The sequence below is a fragment of the Kogia breviceps genome, chromosome 10 (assembly GCF_026419965.1).
Source record: "Kogia breviceps isolate mKogBre1 chromosome 10, mKogBre1 haplotype 1, whole genome shotgun sequence".
NCBI classification, from domain to species: Eukaryota; Metazoa; Chordata; class Mammalia; order Artiodactyla; family Physeteridae; genus Kogia; species Kogia breviceps.
In genome coordinates, this window is record NC_081319.1 from 67027016 (window position 1) to 67044235 (window position 17220).

General features: G+C 44.2%; 1 protein-coding gene across 5 annotated transcripts in view; it reads right to left on the minus strand.

The window, feature by feature from the left end:
* Window positions 1-628: 628 nt before the first annotated feature.
* The window catches only part of LRRC1 (leucine rich repeat containing 1), a 138297-nt gene continuing 121705 nt past the window's right edge, over window positions 629-17220 (minus strand). For all 5 annotated transcript variants that reach the window (XM_067005985.1, XM_059076933.2, XM_067005983.1 and 2 more), the window contains 4 exons: window positions 12600-12715; window positions 4849-5021; window positions 3888-4024; window positions 629-2170 (listed from right to left, as the gene is read on the minus strand). In XM_067005985.1, the coding sequence (XP_066862086.1) occupies window positions 2012-2170; window positions 3888-4024; window positions 4849-5021; window positions 12600-12715 (585 nt within the window). In that variant the 3' untranslated portion in view covers window positions 629-2011. The remainder of the gene's footprint in view (window positions 2171-3887; window positions 4025-4848; window positions 5022-12599; window positions 12716-17220) is intronic.

Below are 17220 nucleotides of genomic sequence, written 5' to 3' on the forward strand. Positions count from 1 at the left end.
AGAAAAATTCAAACACACACACTATTCTGTCCACCTCTATTCCACCAAAGCCATGGTGAACTAAGTAGTAAGGGGTGGGCTTTATATGAAGACAAACGAACAAAATACCAGGGAAGTTGTATCCGTTCTTCAGGGTCAAGAAAACTCTCCTTAAATAAAGTCGAGCTGCTGCTCTTATCAGCCCATGAGTCTGCGGCATCATCTTTGCAAAACAAAACCGAGTATGCCGGAATCTTAAAATGGAGAAAAGGAAAGGGGTGCCCATAGATGAGGGAACGATAGATAAAACTGAGCAGCTGAAGACCACTTATGTGCCATGTGCTTTCAAGTCAGCAGTCTTAGAAATGTACACGCACATACAAACAGCTGAAAAAGCAAAGTGAAACTCCTGGTAGTAAAAGAAGGTATCGCAGTTGGTTGGTTGAAAGCAGGTTTCTAAGGAGTCTGATTGGCCGGACAGCCCCAACCCAAGGTGAGGAGCCAGACTTGAAGGCGATGCTGGGCTCCGCCTCGTGTGGGAGGAAGGGGTACTCAGACCCACAGGAGGTTAGCATAAAACCACCAGTGGCTCAGGTATTTGAGGAAAGGGAGGGCATTCTATCATTTGAACAAACGAGGAGAAATCAACTTTAAAAAGCTGTAACGGCTCTTGTCCAGGGTGACTTTATTTCATGGAAAGAACAAAAAGACAACACCAACAGCATGATTTTCCTAAACACCACACAGGGACAGGGTGTGTCCTCTTTTCATTCCTCTTTTATCACATCATACAAAATTTTAAAAAAAGAAACCAACAGAAACACACCAAAACATACCCCCAGACCCCTTAAATTAGCAGACTTAAAATTAAAACTTGAAGCAATATTTTGTTATACTTTGATCCAAACTCTATTTACAAATTAAATTGCACTTATAAAGACAGCAACATTTCTAACAGGGTTGTAGGTTATTCTGCTTTATTGTGGTTTTATATCTCGATATAAAACTTTTAAAGCTTTCTTCAGTAAAAACCATACTTTCTTTAATAGTACATAATGCATTTCCCCACTGAATTTCTGAACCGGTTTTTTCTTTTTGTGCTTTTCTGCTCTGTTTTATTTTACAAATGGCACATACCTTCTGAGTAGGTACAAGCAGACACAACACTCATCCTAAGAGACTCATTCATGAAAAAGTCAGACTGTAAAAGAAATGAAATATTAGCAGTCTAATCCTTTGGTTCATCTTTAAAAAAAAAAAATCAACTGGTATAATTTACAAATTGGTGTTAACTCTTCTTTTTGGTTAAAAACAAATCCACCTGGTAGATTACTGATTAAAATCCAACAGTGCTTTCAGAGTACCACCTTTCCAACCTTCTCTGCTCAAAGATGCCATTGTGACAACTGGTTTGACAGGACACAGGCTACAGTAAGGCACAAGTGGATGGTACAAATAAAAGCAAATACTTTAGGACTGGTGGTTGTTTTTTTTCCTGCACGTACCGTTTCCAAGATAAAATCACAAAAAGAAATACATATTTTTTGTTATGAAATACCTATACAAAATGTTTAAATGTACACCATCTGAGCTGCCAAAAAGGGTTTAAAAAAGTATCAATTTTTTCCCCCATACATAAAACTCTTTCTCATCAGTAGGTCCAAGAGAACTTGGGTTCACAATGTCCCAGCACTTTATGGGAGGGAGGAGGATCAAAATTCCCCTTCCTGCTCTCCCTGACCCCAACACACGACAAAAACAAAGGTCAGATGTTGTCAGTAGTGTATTCTACTTATTACAAACAACTGAAATTTAGGAAAAAAAAAAAAAAAAATCAGTCCGGAGACCACGGGTGGGTGCAGTGGCTGGCTGCCGGATCAGAGTAAGGCACTTCCCGGGGGGCGTGGCATCCCGACACGTGGGTGGGGACCGGTGTGGGGTCCGGTGGAGGCCAGGGCCTCTGGGGGCTCCACATGGGGACAGGCTGGCTCCACAGCAGGATGACTCGGGAGGTATGACGTGGACGCGCCATCTACACCGACGTGGTCACGCGGTCAACGGTGTGGTTGACCTCGTTTTTGTTGGAATCCAGTCCTTTAGCAGCGTTCCTGTCGTTCCGTAAATTTTCCACCGTCTTTTTCATGTTCTTGAGCTCCCCTGGGTGGGGCGTGGCTCGTCTCAGGAGTGTTCTCTGAAAAGCAAAGAGCGGGCTGAGTGTTTGGATTTTACTCCATCACTCCTTCAAATGCGAAGCTTCCCGGGTAGCTTTCCAACACAGGTCTCCCCTTCCTGGAGGTTAAGAGGCAGAGTGGGTGAAAAGCTTGCTTTGGAGGTACGTGCATTTATCAACTGCTCCCTCGTGGTTAAGGGAAGATGAAAGTGTTGAGTATAACTTACCTAGTCAAGATGGAAGGGCTCCTTTCAGAATAAAAGAAGACTTTGTAAAATACGAGATGAGTGTTACGATAAGAACAAAGTTCCACGTGCAGTAAGAAAAAATAAAAGATTTGCGAGATAGAATTGTGGGGGGCGGGGAGGAAGAAGAGAAAGGAGTCAAAAAAATTCTAAAATTAAAATCCCTAGAATGTTCTACTATTATCTGAAGCGGTTCTGGCTTTCTTCAACCCATGAGGCACGGGAGGTGAAGGAAAAGGGAAGTGAGAAAGGACTTCTTTTCTCATTTTGCTGCTGTTTTATTTATGACCTACTGAAGAAAGTTCACATTTTTTCTCATAAAGACCACAGGGTGGGAAGTGAAGTGACACGGTATGGGCATTGTTTTTAAAATTATATTATTTAACATGTTATGTGCTCTTTTGCTCCTAAAACAGCATTTATATCTTATAAATGGCCAGTCCAGGAGGAGGTATGATAGGTTAACAATGGAGGAGCAGTACTTAGGCAAGGAGTAACTGGTGAAATAATCATGAGATATGGGAACATATGTATATGTATAACTGATTCACCTTGTTGTAAAGCAGAAACTAACACACCATTGTAAAGCAATTATACTCCAATAAAGATGTTAAAAAAAAAAAAAAAAAAGAAGTCATGAGATAAAGTCATTTACATTGGAGTCATTTTTTCATGCCTAATTCCTACTTTGCCCTCCACCACTGTCAGTGAATAAAAGCCCAGTTGGGGACAGCTGGAATAACAAAGACTCCAGGCAGTAATTTAAAAACTGCCCTTTGTCTTGGGGGCTGCAAGCACTCCCTCTGAGTTCTGCTTATGAAAATCTCAATTAGTGCAAGGAGTTTAAGAAGCCAAAGCCAAATTGCAGGAAGACTCCAAGGGTTGTCCCTGACTCAACTGGATGGCTGAGACACATATGGAGGATGGAGGCAAGTAGGGCTGAGTGGTCCTTTCAAACCTATTCCTGATTTCTGAATGAAAACCCATAAGGGAACCCTACTAAGATCATAAGCTCTCTGCCATGAAGGTGAAGGCTCCCAGTTACGTGAAGGTGAGCAAGAAGTCCAGGAGGACAGCAGGCAAGCTCAGCCACGTGGTGAAACATGGAAGAATCCACATGGTACGGCTGCAAATGGGGGTGAAGGGCAGGGAGAGACTCAGTTCACTGGGAACAACAGAGAAGAAAAAATTCCCAACCAATTTTAAGAAAGCAGTGGGGGCAGGAGGGGCAACTATCACAAATAAAGAAAAAGAAGCACCCACAAACTATTCAGACAAACAAAAGAAGTCTCATTTGCCTTATATACATTGGGTGAATCAGAACCTTAGAAACTCCCAGTTTTGCCTTCTAAAAAAAGTTCTTAAATGCTGAAGGCAGAACGGAGAAAAGACTATTTGAAACTAAGAGAGATCTTTATCAGGTGTCACTTTCAATCTCGGAAGGCTTTTCAATTTTGAACGTCTGTGGAAGCCAAGAAGCTCGAATCCCGTACCGTTTCATTATCGTCCTCATCCCTTTCATCTTCCAGAAATCGGATTGCGCTGACTCTGTTCACTGCACGCTCATTCCAGGACTCATCGGACACATCGTTCACCAAGCTCTCCAGGGCACCACAGCGAGGCAGGTTCTCTGTTGGACAAAGACCACGGTCAGCAGGGTTCCTGTGACTGGCAAGGTTGCCCTTTCTTTTCAAGGATGCGTAATTCTATTTGAGGTCATAAGATATCTGCTAAATCAATATTTACTATTTCACTCCAGAATGTCCTCATGATTCATAGAGTTCTTTTTCATGATTCTTTTTTACACACTCACTTCAGAAACTTCCTCTTGACCGTGATTTGGCCGCACATGTTGGATCTAGTACTTTGCTTGGCAACGCGATCTACCGCATTGTTCTCTTGGGGTCTTAGATGCTCCTCTAACGAGGCTGGGCTAGGCAAGGTGGCTCCGTTCGCCCAGACCCTTCTCCCTTTTTTCTATCGAAACCAGCTCCCAGAAAAGGATTTACGCCAGTCATGTGATATGAGTGTGAATGCTTTTTTAAACCACACATCATTTACAAAACAGAGGTACAGTCACTCAAAACAACTCCCTGCCTTAAAAACAGTTTGCTGGAGATGGTCAATACTAATCCTCCCAACTGTCTGGATTTTAAGGGGCTCGTACCTCTTTTAGGAGTATGTATTTGCATTTTCAGCCTTAGCTAGAACTCAGAACCAGAAGGCTGTTTAAAGACTACCACATGTGATACACAGGTATGAGCAGCACGTTTTTTTCTGCAGAGATACAGGGGGAAAGCCTCCTGGAAAAAGACCCACAATGACCTCATACCTGGACTGGCTCTGCAGGCGGATAAGACACAACGCAGTCCCGTGTGGGAGTGAGAGGCCTTAAGGACAGGCATTAGCTGCTGCTAATTCTCGGGGCCAAGTGAACCTGGTCCTTCGATTTACCTTGGCAGGCAGGTTCAGAAGGCAGCTGAGGAAGTAAGACACAGGTGAGAATCTTCTCCCCGGTGGTGTGGTCAGTGTCTGTCTGGAACGTGAGCAGGGGCTGGGACTGGTTGTCTGATAACCACAGAGCCTTCAACTTCAAAGCGGTCAGGGATAAAGGCAGGTGCAACAGCCTCGATGAAAAGAAAAGGAGACATGGGGAGCTTACAATCTGGGATTAAATCAAGTCTTGTCCAAAACAAAACAGGAGAATAAAATAAAAACCGCTTCCTGGGATTGGGTTCAATATGTGAAAAGGTATTATGTTCACAATAAGATACTCGATTTACCCGTGGCCAGTGGATGCTTCAGTGGGTGACTATGCTTCTCTTTTCTGTCATCACCTCTCTCATTAGCACCTCCAGGCCACGGGGCAAAAAAATGAGGAAATTACAGCACACCTGTTTACTCTTGGGAAGTTTCCATTTAAAGGCCGGGATGGGGTGGGGGAGTGGGGAAGCCAGTGTAATTGTGGAAGAACCCAGAAGCCGAGTTCTTCCTAAGTCAATGGGGACAGCCTCAGCGGCAGGACTGGAAAAAGACCATGGCGTTACCTGCCCCCAGTAGTACCTGGCAAATCGGGACATGAGGAAGGTGAGGCCTTGGGTGTGGCAAAGTTTAAATTGCAGTTAAAATAAAGATTAAAAGTGTTTCCTTATGCACCCCACTTGCTCTCTCTGGGGAGATTATGTTAGCTATTCCATTTTAGACTTTTAAGTTTCTGAAAGCTCCCACTTCTCAGACACCCACGTGATAATTAATTTCCACTTCAGATTGCTTCAGTTTCGAAGGAGAGAAAGCACTTTAAAAACTGTAATGTGGGGGCTTCCCTGGTGGCTCAGTGGCTGGGAGTCTGCCTGCCAATGCCGGGGACACGGGTTCGAGCCCTGGTCTGGGAGGATCCCACATGCCGCGGAGCAGCTGGGCCCGTGAGCCACAACTACTGAGCCTGCGCGTCTGGAGCCTGTGCTCCGCAACAAGAGAGGCCGCGATAGTGAGAGGCCTGTGCATCACGATGAAGAGTGGCCCCCGCTCGCCCCAACTAGAGAAAGCCCTCGCACAGAAACGAAGACCCAACACAGCAAAAATAAATAAATTAATTAATAAACTCCTACCCCCAACATCTTCTTTAAAAAAAAAAGTTGTAATGTGATACCTAAAGATTAGTTTTCTATCTATGTTTGTACAAGTATTTGACCAGTTAAATCTATTTAGTGACGACCGTCACCAGAAATCATAGGCATTTGGTACTTGGTGAAGATTACTTGGAGCAGAGGATCTCAGCTAGGGGCAATTTTGCCCCCGGGGACACCTGGCAATGTCTATAGACATTTTTGGGGGTGCTATTGACATCTAGTGAGTCAGGACCCGGATGTTGCTAAATACCCTACAACGCATAGGACAGCCGCGCAACAAAGAACTATCCAGCCCCAAATGGAACACTGCCAAGGGTGAAACGCTGCTCTGGTAAAAACCAAGGCTTTACAAAAGTTTAATACACTCTGAAAACACCCGAACCTCTGCAGATACCAGGAATATAAGGTTTAAAGAACTTAAGGTTATATTTGATCAAGTATTTTCACTCTAAGGACAGCTCCGTGGATGAAAGGAGAGCTCCATCTTAGAAATGACTTCATACGTTAGCTAAAAATAAGCTAATCACAGTCTGTTACCTACAATAGGAGGAACATTTTCTTAAAAGAAATCTCTGGCCCATTAATTCTATAAGAAATTATGTGACAGCATGTATTCCTGGGGTTCTTTCTTCTATGAAATGGTACCTCTATCTCCATTTAACATATATGAGAGAGATGCCTAAATGTCTCACCAACAGATTAATGCAGACTTATCAGACGTATTTTGAATTGACAGACTTACGGGAAATAAACTAGAACTCTAGGAAAAGCAGTTGTACTCCAATATTATAAAACTAATCCAAGCAAAGCGTAAGCACAGACCAACTAAGTTACTTTAACAGATGAAGTTAGAAATGATCAAAGAACGGAGACAGCGTATTGACAAACTTTCTATAAGAACAATGAATACATTTCACAAAAGCCTTCCCATGTCCTAGTTATGGAGGTGAGAAAATATTTTCTTTTCCTAAAAGTCCAGTCAAGGCTGACCCATCCCATACACACACAGTGGGTGCAGTATTGGTTAAATACAGGGAACTGTGCCCACGTGGGAGTGAGGTTCTCAAGTCGATGCCATGAGAACGGCCTATGTGAAAGGACCCTTGAAAAGACTCCGTGTGTTGTACATGCCACTATTTCACCAATGACAGCCAAATTGGGTGGGAAATATGTGTTTTTAAATCCCAGAATTCACCCAGTGCAGTGACATGCACATACCAGGAGGATGCCTGGAGGTGTCCGAAGGCACAGCAACTCACAGCCCCACTTCCCCTGTTTCTGAGGTATTGGTTCTTTGAGGCAGCTAGAAAGTGAAATCTCTGTGCTTATTTGTGTAAGCGTACAAATGATCTCTCCCTTTGCTCAAAGGCTGTCACACACATACTGAAATGCAAGGAAGTTAAGGACACAAGGCAGGTATGTGCCAGACACTGTGACAGGACTTTTTAAAAAGAATATCCTAATACACTGAGGCGGGGAGGTGGTGCTTAAAAGACATCAAACCCTTTTACGTTTTATTGAACCAAAGGGTAATTTCTTTTGAAAGTTTGCCCCTATTTCTTTTTTAAAAAGGAATTAAGCTAATATCCTCCAGAATGTTTCAAGTTTCAACGTCTTGGGCAAGAAATCTATAGTCAGCATCTCTACCTTCGAGAGAGTAAAGAAAAAATAAATCAAGATTTGAAAGCTGGCCTGACACACAGATACTAAAAACACGGTCATCGTGCCTTCTCAGACTAAAAACTGGCTTCCCAGATAAATGCTAAAGCAAAGGTATAAACAAAAGGCTAAACAGAGCATCAGTAATAAATAACAGCTGCTAAGGATGCAAATCATGTCATAAAAGCTAAAATAAATTACTAGACTCCACAACAACAGGTCTTAAAATCACATGCCACCAAGCCAGGTAAGACGGATGCGTGGTCTAGAACACTGGTTTTCTTGCAAAGAATCAACGTGCCAGCTTCGATTCGGCTGCTGCCGGCCAAGCACACACCACACATGAGCTCCTTCACACGTGTCTTATGGACAGAGGTGTTCCCGGTGTCAAAGAGGAAAAAAGCCGCTGCTCCCTGCCCAGTCTGCAAACAGAGACTCTGCGGGCTGGGCCGACCCTATCGTTGACTCACTGCGGCCTGGGGGAGATAGACACACACTCCTCTGTTTCTCTTGGGTGAACCATACCAGATACAAGCCAGAAAACAGATTTTTTTTTAAAAAAATCTGCTTTCCAGGGGAGTTAGTAATACATTTTTGGTTTATTCTGGTACCTTCTGTTCACTACAGGATCAACACGAGATGCCGCAGCCCCATTTGTACACATCTCTGTGCTACATTTAGGACCAAATGGCCCCAGAAATAAAAAGCCCGTGGTTACCATTTACATCAACAGTGCAAGGAATAAAGCAAATGAACAACCAGACCATGAGCTTCTCGTTTCCAGATACATCGGTGACCAGCCCGCTGAAGTGACCTTCCCCACCTCTGGCTATGATAGCAGTTTCTTTATCAAATTTATTTAGCAACTAAACATGGCCTACTGATTAATGTAACACTAACTAAACCCATGGCTGAATGCTTCTTACAATTGAATATTTCATCTGTTTGTTACCTCCTAGTAGAATTGTTAGTTTTAAGCAAAGCTTTCAAAAATGTTTAAAGAGATACACAGAGAGAACATAATCAGTGAAAAAAAAGTGTAAACAATACCAAAATATCTAAAGTGAAAACCCCCTATAAACTCAAGTTTCCAGCCCTCCTCTAGGGGAACCACTTAATATTTTGGTGTTCTCTATAGGTAAGACTTTTAAAAAACAAAAACAGGAATGAGAGCATCAGGTACTGTCCACACTTGCTCTTTGCCCTGGGCATCGTGGGTCACAACACAGAGAAATAGATCATTCTCTAGCTGCTCAGTATTCCACAGTCTGGCTATATACTGTTGTGTTCTGTTCTGTCTCTTAATATTTTTTCCAGCTTTATTGAGATATAATTGACATATACCACTGTGTAAATCTGAGGTGGACAGTGTGATGATTTGATATATAAAGTTGGTGCTCAGTGTCTGAGGATGCAGGACCTGCAGATGCGGAGGGCCAACTATGCTGCGGCATCTTATATAAGGGGCTGGGGCGTCTGCCCATGTTGGTACCCTCGGGGGTGCTGGAACCAATCCCCCCAGGGATACAGAGGGATGACTGTTTCGGGAAATGATTACCTCAGTAGGCTTAGTATCTCCATCTCCTCACATAATCACCATAGTGTGTGTGTATGTGTGTGTGTGTGTGTGTGTATGTGTCTGTGTGTTGGAAACATTTAAGATCTACTCTCCTAGCATCTTTAGAGGATATAATACAGTGTTGTTAACTACAGTCATCATGCTGTATGTTAGATCCCCAGAATTTATTCATCTCCTAACCGGAAATTCGTACCCTTTGACTGGCATCTCCTAATTTCCCCCACCCGCTGGCCCCTGGCAACCACCAGTGCACTCTGTTTCTATGAGTGCAGCTTGTTTAGATTTCACATAAAAGTGAGATCACACAGTATTTGTCTTTCTCTGTCTAACTTATTTCACTTAGCAAAATGCCCTCAAGCTCCATCCTTGTTGTCGTAAATGACAGGATTTCCAACTTTCTCATGGCTGAATAATATTCCATTTCATATATACGTACATATGTGTGTACACACTCACACTCTCTCTCTCTCTCTCTCTCTCACACACACACACACACACACACACACACACACACACACCTTCTTTATTCATTCACCTGTTGGGTGCTTAGGCTATTTCCATATCTTAGCTACTGTGAATAAAGCTGCAATGAACATGAGAGTGCAGATACCTCTTGGATATCCTGTTTTCTTTTCCTTTGGGTATATACCCAGAAGTTGAACTGCTGGATCATATGGTGGTTCTATTTATAATTTCTTGAGGACACTCCATACTGTTTTCCATTGTGGATGCACCAACTTACATACCCGCCAACACTGCACAAGGGTTCCCTTTTTGCTGCATCAGCACCAACACGTGTTACCCCTTGTCTTTTTGATAAAAAGCCATCCTAATAGGTATAAGGTGATACCTTTTAGGCTTTTTAATTTATTCTTTGGATCATGAAACTCAGAGTTACAAACTGTTTCTCCGTTGACAGCCATGGTTTGCAGTATTTTGTGCTAGTAATATTGCGAGGAAGATGCTCCAATACCCGGTTTTGTGTACTTGGTGGATAGTCATATGGGAAAGAACCTAAGAGTTAAGGACATCTGTATTCTGGGCCCATAGGTGGTTGCTGACACAAGGCACCTCCTCTATTACTGTACCAGAAGGCTTGGTGCTTTAGTCTCCAAGTGGCATTTTAGCATTATCCTTGCTATAATTTTCCTATCAAACGTGTCCAAAAAAAGTTTCTGGGAACCGACATGCAGCCTCCCTGTGCCGTTTGCTATTTTTATATGCCTGGGGGGAGAGGCAGAAACTTCTGCTGTACTTGGTAGGACTTCCCATGGTGTGACATTTCTGCAAGCTGAAAAACTAACATGGTAGCCTCTTTTCACCTGGAGGGTATCAGTTTCTCTACTGATACTTTAAATAAGTAGTAATTAAATATTTTAATAAGTTTAAAATCTGGTTATGCATCTATATATACAATGGACTAAATGACACACCTAACTGACTCAGACGACAGCTATGGCACTCGACTTTTTAATTGGTTTTTTTCCACCCTGGCCCAGGCATAATAAATATCAAACTTTCCCTTCTCCTGAGAACTTGAGAATGGGGTCTTCACGCATGTGAAAAACAGGTTTTAGAGGTCAGAGCCATCTTTCTGCTCGAGAATTAGTGATGCAAATCCGTGCTCCCCAAAGTGGCAAGAACTGGGGCGGGTCTGGAATCACTGAGCTTCTACTGCTGTAGGGAGAGGTTAGGAGGGAAGGGCCCTTCTCAAGCTGCGTGTCTTCTGTTGGGCTTAATCCAAGCAGAAACTCAACATCCAGCTCAAATTAATTCTGAGTTTCCAGTCACCAGTGAATGGCCTTAAGAATCTATCAAGATGTCCTGAAAGCATCAACTTTAAAACGGTGAGGGTTTCCTGAGGCCATAACTCATCACCAGGTTCTCCCGAGTCCTGCTGTTTGTTTAGCACTGCTGTCCACGATCCATTAGCAGGAGTGAAAAATGGTGGCTCGTGTCTGACCTGTGAGCAGCGAATCACATAGGACACAATCCCCCAGACACTCTTTGGATCGCCGGCCTTTACCATTTTGAAGCATTGATCATCTTCCCCTGGTCCAGCATGTTTTCTCCCATCTAACTATGTAACACCCAAAAGCATTTTTTAAATTCCTTTTGGCAACCTAGCCTGTGATATCAGGCCCTTTGCAATGGCCTGCCAGTCATTCTGCAAAATGAACATTTTTAACATTTCCATTCAGTCGACAAATATCCACCAGGCATCTACTGAAGAGACAAATCACAATGACACACAAACCATCACATCTAACTTTAGGTAACTTTAATTTCAGGAGGGTTGCATGCAGGTAAACAAGCAATTATCATCAGGGTAATTCAGAAATGCAGACCCAGAGAGGAGGCTTCCTGGAGAAAAGAGGAGCATGAGTGCCAAAGGATAAAAGTGGGGAGGGCTTCCCTGGTGGCACAGTGGTTGAGAGTCCGCCTGCCGACGCAGGGGACACAGGTTCGTGCCCCGGTCCGGGAAGATCCCACATGCCGTGGAGCAGCTGGGCCCGTGAGCCATGGCCGCTGAGCGTCCGGAGCCTGTGCTCCGCAACAGGAGAGGCCACAGCAGTGAGAGGCGCACGTATCACAAAAAAAAAAAAAAAAAAAAAAAAAAAAAGTGGGGAAACAGAGAAGGTGTCAGAGGTGGAAAGAAGAGCCTGGGTAGGCGGGCTCAGGGGAAGGAAAGTGCGGTGACATTCGCAGTGATGAAATTGGTTCAGAATGGCTGAAATGACTCTAGTCCACATTCCAGAGTCTGGCAAGCAGCCCGCGGGCCTCTGACCCAGAACTTGAGAGATGGCGCTGCTGTGACCTTGGGGACACAGACTGGTGGCTCGTCAGGTTTTCTAGACTCTGAAACACCTGGCAATTCTGACATTAGCTGTGGATCTTCTCACCAGCAACGTGTCCCTGAATACAATTTTGTTCACAGTGTCAGGGGGTTCAGAGTCACGGGCAGGACACATCAAGCCCCCTGGCTAAAAATCTAGCTCAGACTTATGGGAGTTCTTTTTTCAGATGAGGAAACCAAGGTCCATAATGACATATGGAAGCCAGTTATAAAAGCCAAGACCTAGGTCTCCCTCCCTCTTCCACCGCGGTACTGCCATCTGGGCAGCATGTGTCTGGCCGTGCCCACCGTAACCTTAAAGGACTCCACGCTCTGGCCGCCCTTGACCTTGTCCACACCATCGGGCTCCATCACTCCAGCTCCCAGACTGGGAGCTTCCAGGCCTGGCTAATGCGACCAATCAGTATATATTTTACAAGGTGGAGCAAAGGCAAGACAGCCAAGGCTGGGGTGGATGACCGTTTGCTTGTCTCAGGCTTACCTGTTCCCTGCCACGTCCAGGACGTGCAGCTCAGCGGCCCGTGACACCTCTGCAGGGATCCGAGTCAGCCTGTTGTCACGCACGCAGAACACAGTGAGGCTGCTGCACCCGCCGATCTATGATGGGAAAGAAAACATGACTGTTTTCCAGGTTTTCCTGGGAGACGGGGGTGGGACTGGAGGGTCCTGTTCATCAAATGGCATGAAAAGGATGCACAAAATAACATCACACGATTTTAAGTCTCACTGATGACCAGCTATGATTGATTTAAATCATATAAAACACTGAGTCGTCCAGTAAGCTTAAAAATCTCTGCAAAACATTAAACACGAATGTTCTAGATTAAGTCAAGAAAATAAACAATACAGTTCAAAAACTGCATTCTGAACAGAAAGTCATTTTCTACTGCTACCTAATGCAACTGCATCTTTTAAATATGTTAACCAGACAACACAGGGCCAGACATATAGTATTTGGTAATATGGGAGTTTAAGAATTCTAGGTTGGAAAAGGATATGAAAAGGGAGATATATATATATATATATATATATCTGAATCACTTTGCTGCACGCCAGAAACTAACACAACATTGTAAATCAACTATACTTTAATAAAAAATTAGATTTAAAAAAAAGAATTCTAGGTTGTTTCAAAAGTCAGGCCAAAGGTAATACACACACACACACGCACACGCACACACCCCTTTGAAGACCTGCCCATTATGTTAACTTCAGTGTTCCAGTTTCTTTAAAAATAAAAGAAAAAGAGGAACATCTGAGAGATGACACATTGATTTCTACCATACATCTTTTAATAGCCTTTGGTCATTCACAACTTAATTTGATAAATTCATTGCCCTTTGACAAATGCAAAATGAACCATCTTTTAGCAAAAAGTGAATTTGGTCGACTATGACCTACTGCTGAAAGCACACGTCGACATCTGCACCCACACCAAATTTGATTCCCTTTTTATTTTAAGTAACTGATTCAAAGGTAACTGAGCTTAGTAAGAGTCTAGTCTTCACAAAAGAATTCAAGGACTCTCTTGAATAAGCTGTCTGTGGTTTCTACAGTCAGGAAAGCTGAACGACGGGGTTGCAAAACCAGCTGGGTCCCAGACACAACATCCCGCAGGCCCGCGTCCATGCTGCACTCTCCGCACATGCGCTGTTCTGACTCGGGGCGGCTGGGGAAAAGGTCTGATGAAGGGACCTATTGATTCTGATACATGGAAAAATACCCCAGAGCCTCCGCCAGAGGAGGAGCAAGACACCCGGCTCTTCATCAGTATCTGAATATACCTTCTGCCCTTTTCTATTTATCTCTGTGTTAAATGTACGTCTGTATCTTAAAAAGCGGAATGCACATTTATGGAACTGCTTACATAATTACCTTTTGTGCACAATCTTTTTATGTCTTCCCTTAGGAGTTAATATAAGGATTTTGAAATAATACATTTAACCACAGCATGGGACCATAATGAATGTAAAAGAAAACTAAACACACAAGAAAACACAGACTAACATTCCTCTCTGGTCACCTGGAAACACCCAGAGACGTACTGTTCCCCTCGTTTCTCAGTATTCACATCTCCCATCCCAGAAAAACTGGTTTCCTCACTGTCCTCTAAAAGACATCTTGTATTTTTGGTCGCACTGTTTCTCATAGACACACCCTTCTTCTTTCCGTCTTTTTAAAGTCTTACCATCACCCCCAATTAGCTAAACATCCTCTACCCCGAAAAGCCTTCCCAGAACCCCTGGTCCACGTTAATCCGTTTCTTCCTTCCTAACTATGGTCCATACAAACCCTCTGACAGATCGTTTGATGGGGCTGTTTAATTTGCACGTTTACATGTCATCAGGGTGCTTGGCCAAAGGGGAAGCCCAGCTACCTACCAACATTCCTCATGAAGGTATGTCTACACACTTGTATTCGTTTACTTACTACTGAAAGGCTGCTACTTAAAGTTGTCATCTGTTTCTATGTGTAACAATGGAGACCACAACACTCTTTTCCCTGGTTAAGAATTACTAGGGCGGCCTCTCACGTTTTGTAAATATCATGTCCTAAAAGAGGCGCATCTTCTGTGGGGCCTGGCATTCTTCCCTCCCTTGAGGAAGGGGATCCGTTTAACCCAGGTGCCCAGGCACCTCCCAGAAGGAAAGGAATCAAAACCCTGGACACCCTGGATCGTGCGAGGACCGACACGATTAGATTCTCTCTGATGAATTTAGGTGACCCCAACAAAGATCGACCCATGGGGAGGTCCCCGTGGGGCCCGGCCCCGCTCCATGTGGACGGGGATCCGCACCGGGTCTGCGAGCCAGGAGGGGCGCCTTCTGGGTCAGCACGTGGCTGAGGCCGGTCACGCCACATGCCAGCCTGGCTTTGAGGAGACAGGGCTCATCTGGACTCCGGGGAGGCAAAGCGGGTATCGGTTATTTACACACAGAGCCGAGGCTGCATCGTGATTTGGGGCTTTGCTTTGTCAGGAAGCCGCCCACTGCCCCCGCCACCGGTGGGGTCTTTGTTTGGGGGGCCTACTGTTGCATACACCATGGGAACATTTGCAATTTGTACCGTGTGCCTATACCATCTACTCCTAAAAATCAATTAACTAATGAAAGTGGGTCAGAGAGGTCTCTGAAAGTCGTCCATGCAATAAAAGTTCTGGACAAGTTCACACCGCTTACGTACTTGGGGGGAAAGAACGGGAACTCCCGGTGGAGGGTGTGCACTGCCTACGTGTTTACAGCCTGTGATTTATTTTTTTCTCTTTCCTTCCCCGCTCTACTCTCACACCATTTGAGAGGTCAAGGGGAGGAAGGCAGTGTATCCAAGAGCCTCAGGCGCTCTGGGTGGACAAGGCAGGTGAGTGGCCTCTGAGCACCACTGGCCATGTTTTCAGGAAATGATGAGGACAGAGAATCCGTCTAGGCTGAATGTGCGAGGGCTGCCTAACGAGGCAAAAAGCAAAGGACACGCTCACACCAAGCCAGCTGGGAGGGCATGGCGCAAAGCTTTGGCTTTTGGAAAAGATGATCGAGCAGTCAAAACCATGATTCAAAAGACAGAGTTCTTCACAGGCGTCAGAGGGGGATGTGGGGTGACAGAGGAGGGGGGGGGGCTCTGGGATCTCACAGACCAGGGGTGGAACGTAGGCTAGGCTCCGTCCCAGGTCCTGTGGATTTGGATATGTTACTTTAGCAAAAGTAACAATAAGCATTAGATTGAACGAAACCACCTATCACAGCCCCTATCCTAGGACCTGGCCTATTGCTGCTGCCAAATAAACGTAACTGTTGTTCTTCCAAGAAGTGAAAGTCCCAGGTCCCAGTGACAGGCTGTCCACCCCTGAGTCCCTGCTGTGTTGCTGGAACTGTGCTGAGGCTGCCCACCTCTGCCCTGGATGCCCCAGAACCTCCTAAAACACTGTCCCCCTGACGATGCATCACAGTGACATTTTGTGTTCATAGGAGTGAAGAACCGGCCTGAGTTCAGTATTGCATTCTGCATCATTCGCATGTATTTCTGCCTTCTCTGTTGGGTTCAGGAGGCAGAGTTTGCAGGCTTCTTAGAGGTCAACAGGATAAAATGTCTCCATCACTTAGAAATTCTGGGAAGCAGAGTCACTGTTTAAATAACTTATTACCAGCTACGTAGGAAGCTGATATTTTCAAACTCCCTTTAACCACAAAATAGCACACAAGGATAGCAGCACCAGAGAAAAAGAACACAAGGGCTTGGACTTGGATTCTCTGAGAATTACAGAACGTAGCTAAGGACCCTTGTTGAGCTGTTCTGTGTTCTCCTAATTCAAGACAATGCTGTCCTTAACACTTTGGCACTGATCTGATCCATCTCAAGGATATGGGACCTGCAGATCACTGAGCAAACCTTCGGTAAGGTCAACTTTCCCTGAGTATTAACTGCCTGCAGGTGACAGCTTAAAGGAGCTAATCTGACAGATTGCATGACTCAAAGAGAAAGCCTGTACTGGTCACCTTTGCCTATAGCCTGCCTTGCGAATACCTGCCCCGAGTGGAAAGGAACTTTCATTTTCCTTCGGCATCTTCCTTTCAATATTATTTGTAGCAGAACTGAACCCACATTTCACTGGCAAGAGGGAAAATGTACAATAAGCAAAATCTGGTCAAAATCCTATTTGAACAGAAATAACATGAGGTATAATTTTAGAAACCAAAGCCTATTTTTTGCCTTTCCCATGATCATCTGTGGCATATTATTCAAATGTTCCCTGCTCCAGAAATATTTTGGAAACCATGTGGTTTTGGGACTCCCTGAATTGTTGGGCCACTGACATCAAAATATCCACTAACAGCGACAGCATTCTTCTAATTATAAGAAAGTAACTTAGTTGACTGGAAAATAAAAACCACATACACACACGCACGAAAGCACAATGAGAAAATAACTCAAACCAAATCGTGCCACGAAGGGATAATCAGTGTTAACATTTTGAGGTTCAAATGCCATGCATTTGTGATTATAAATATGCACTTCAACAGAATTAGGACCAGCCCTATGATCTTTAACACCTTTGTTTGCATACGGAATCAAGAATGTCTTCCCATGTCCTTTTGCTTCTAGCAGGA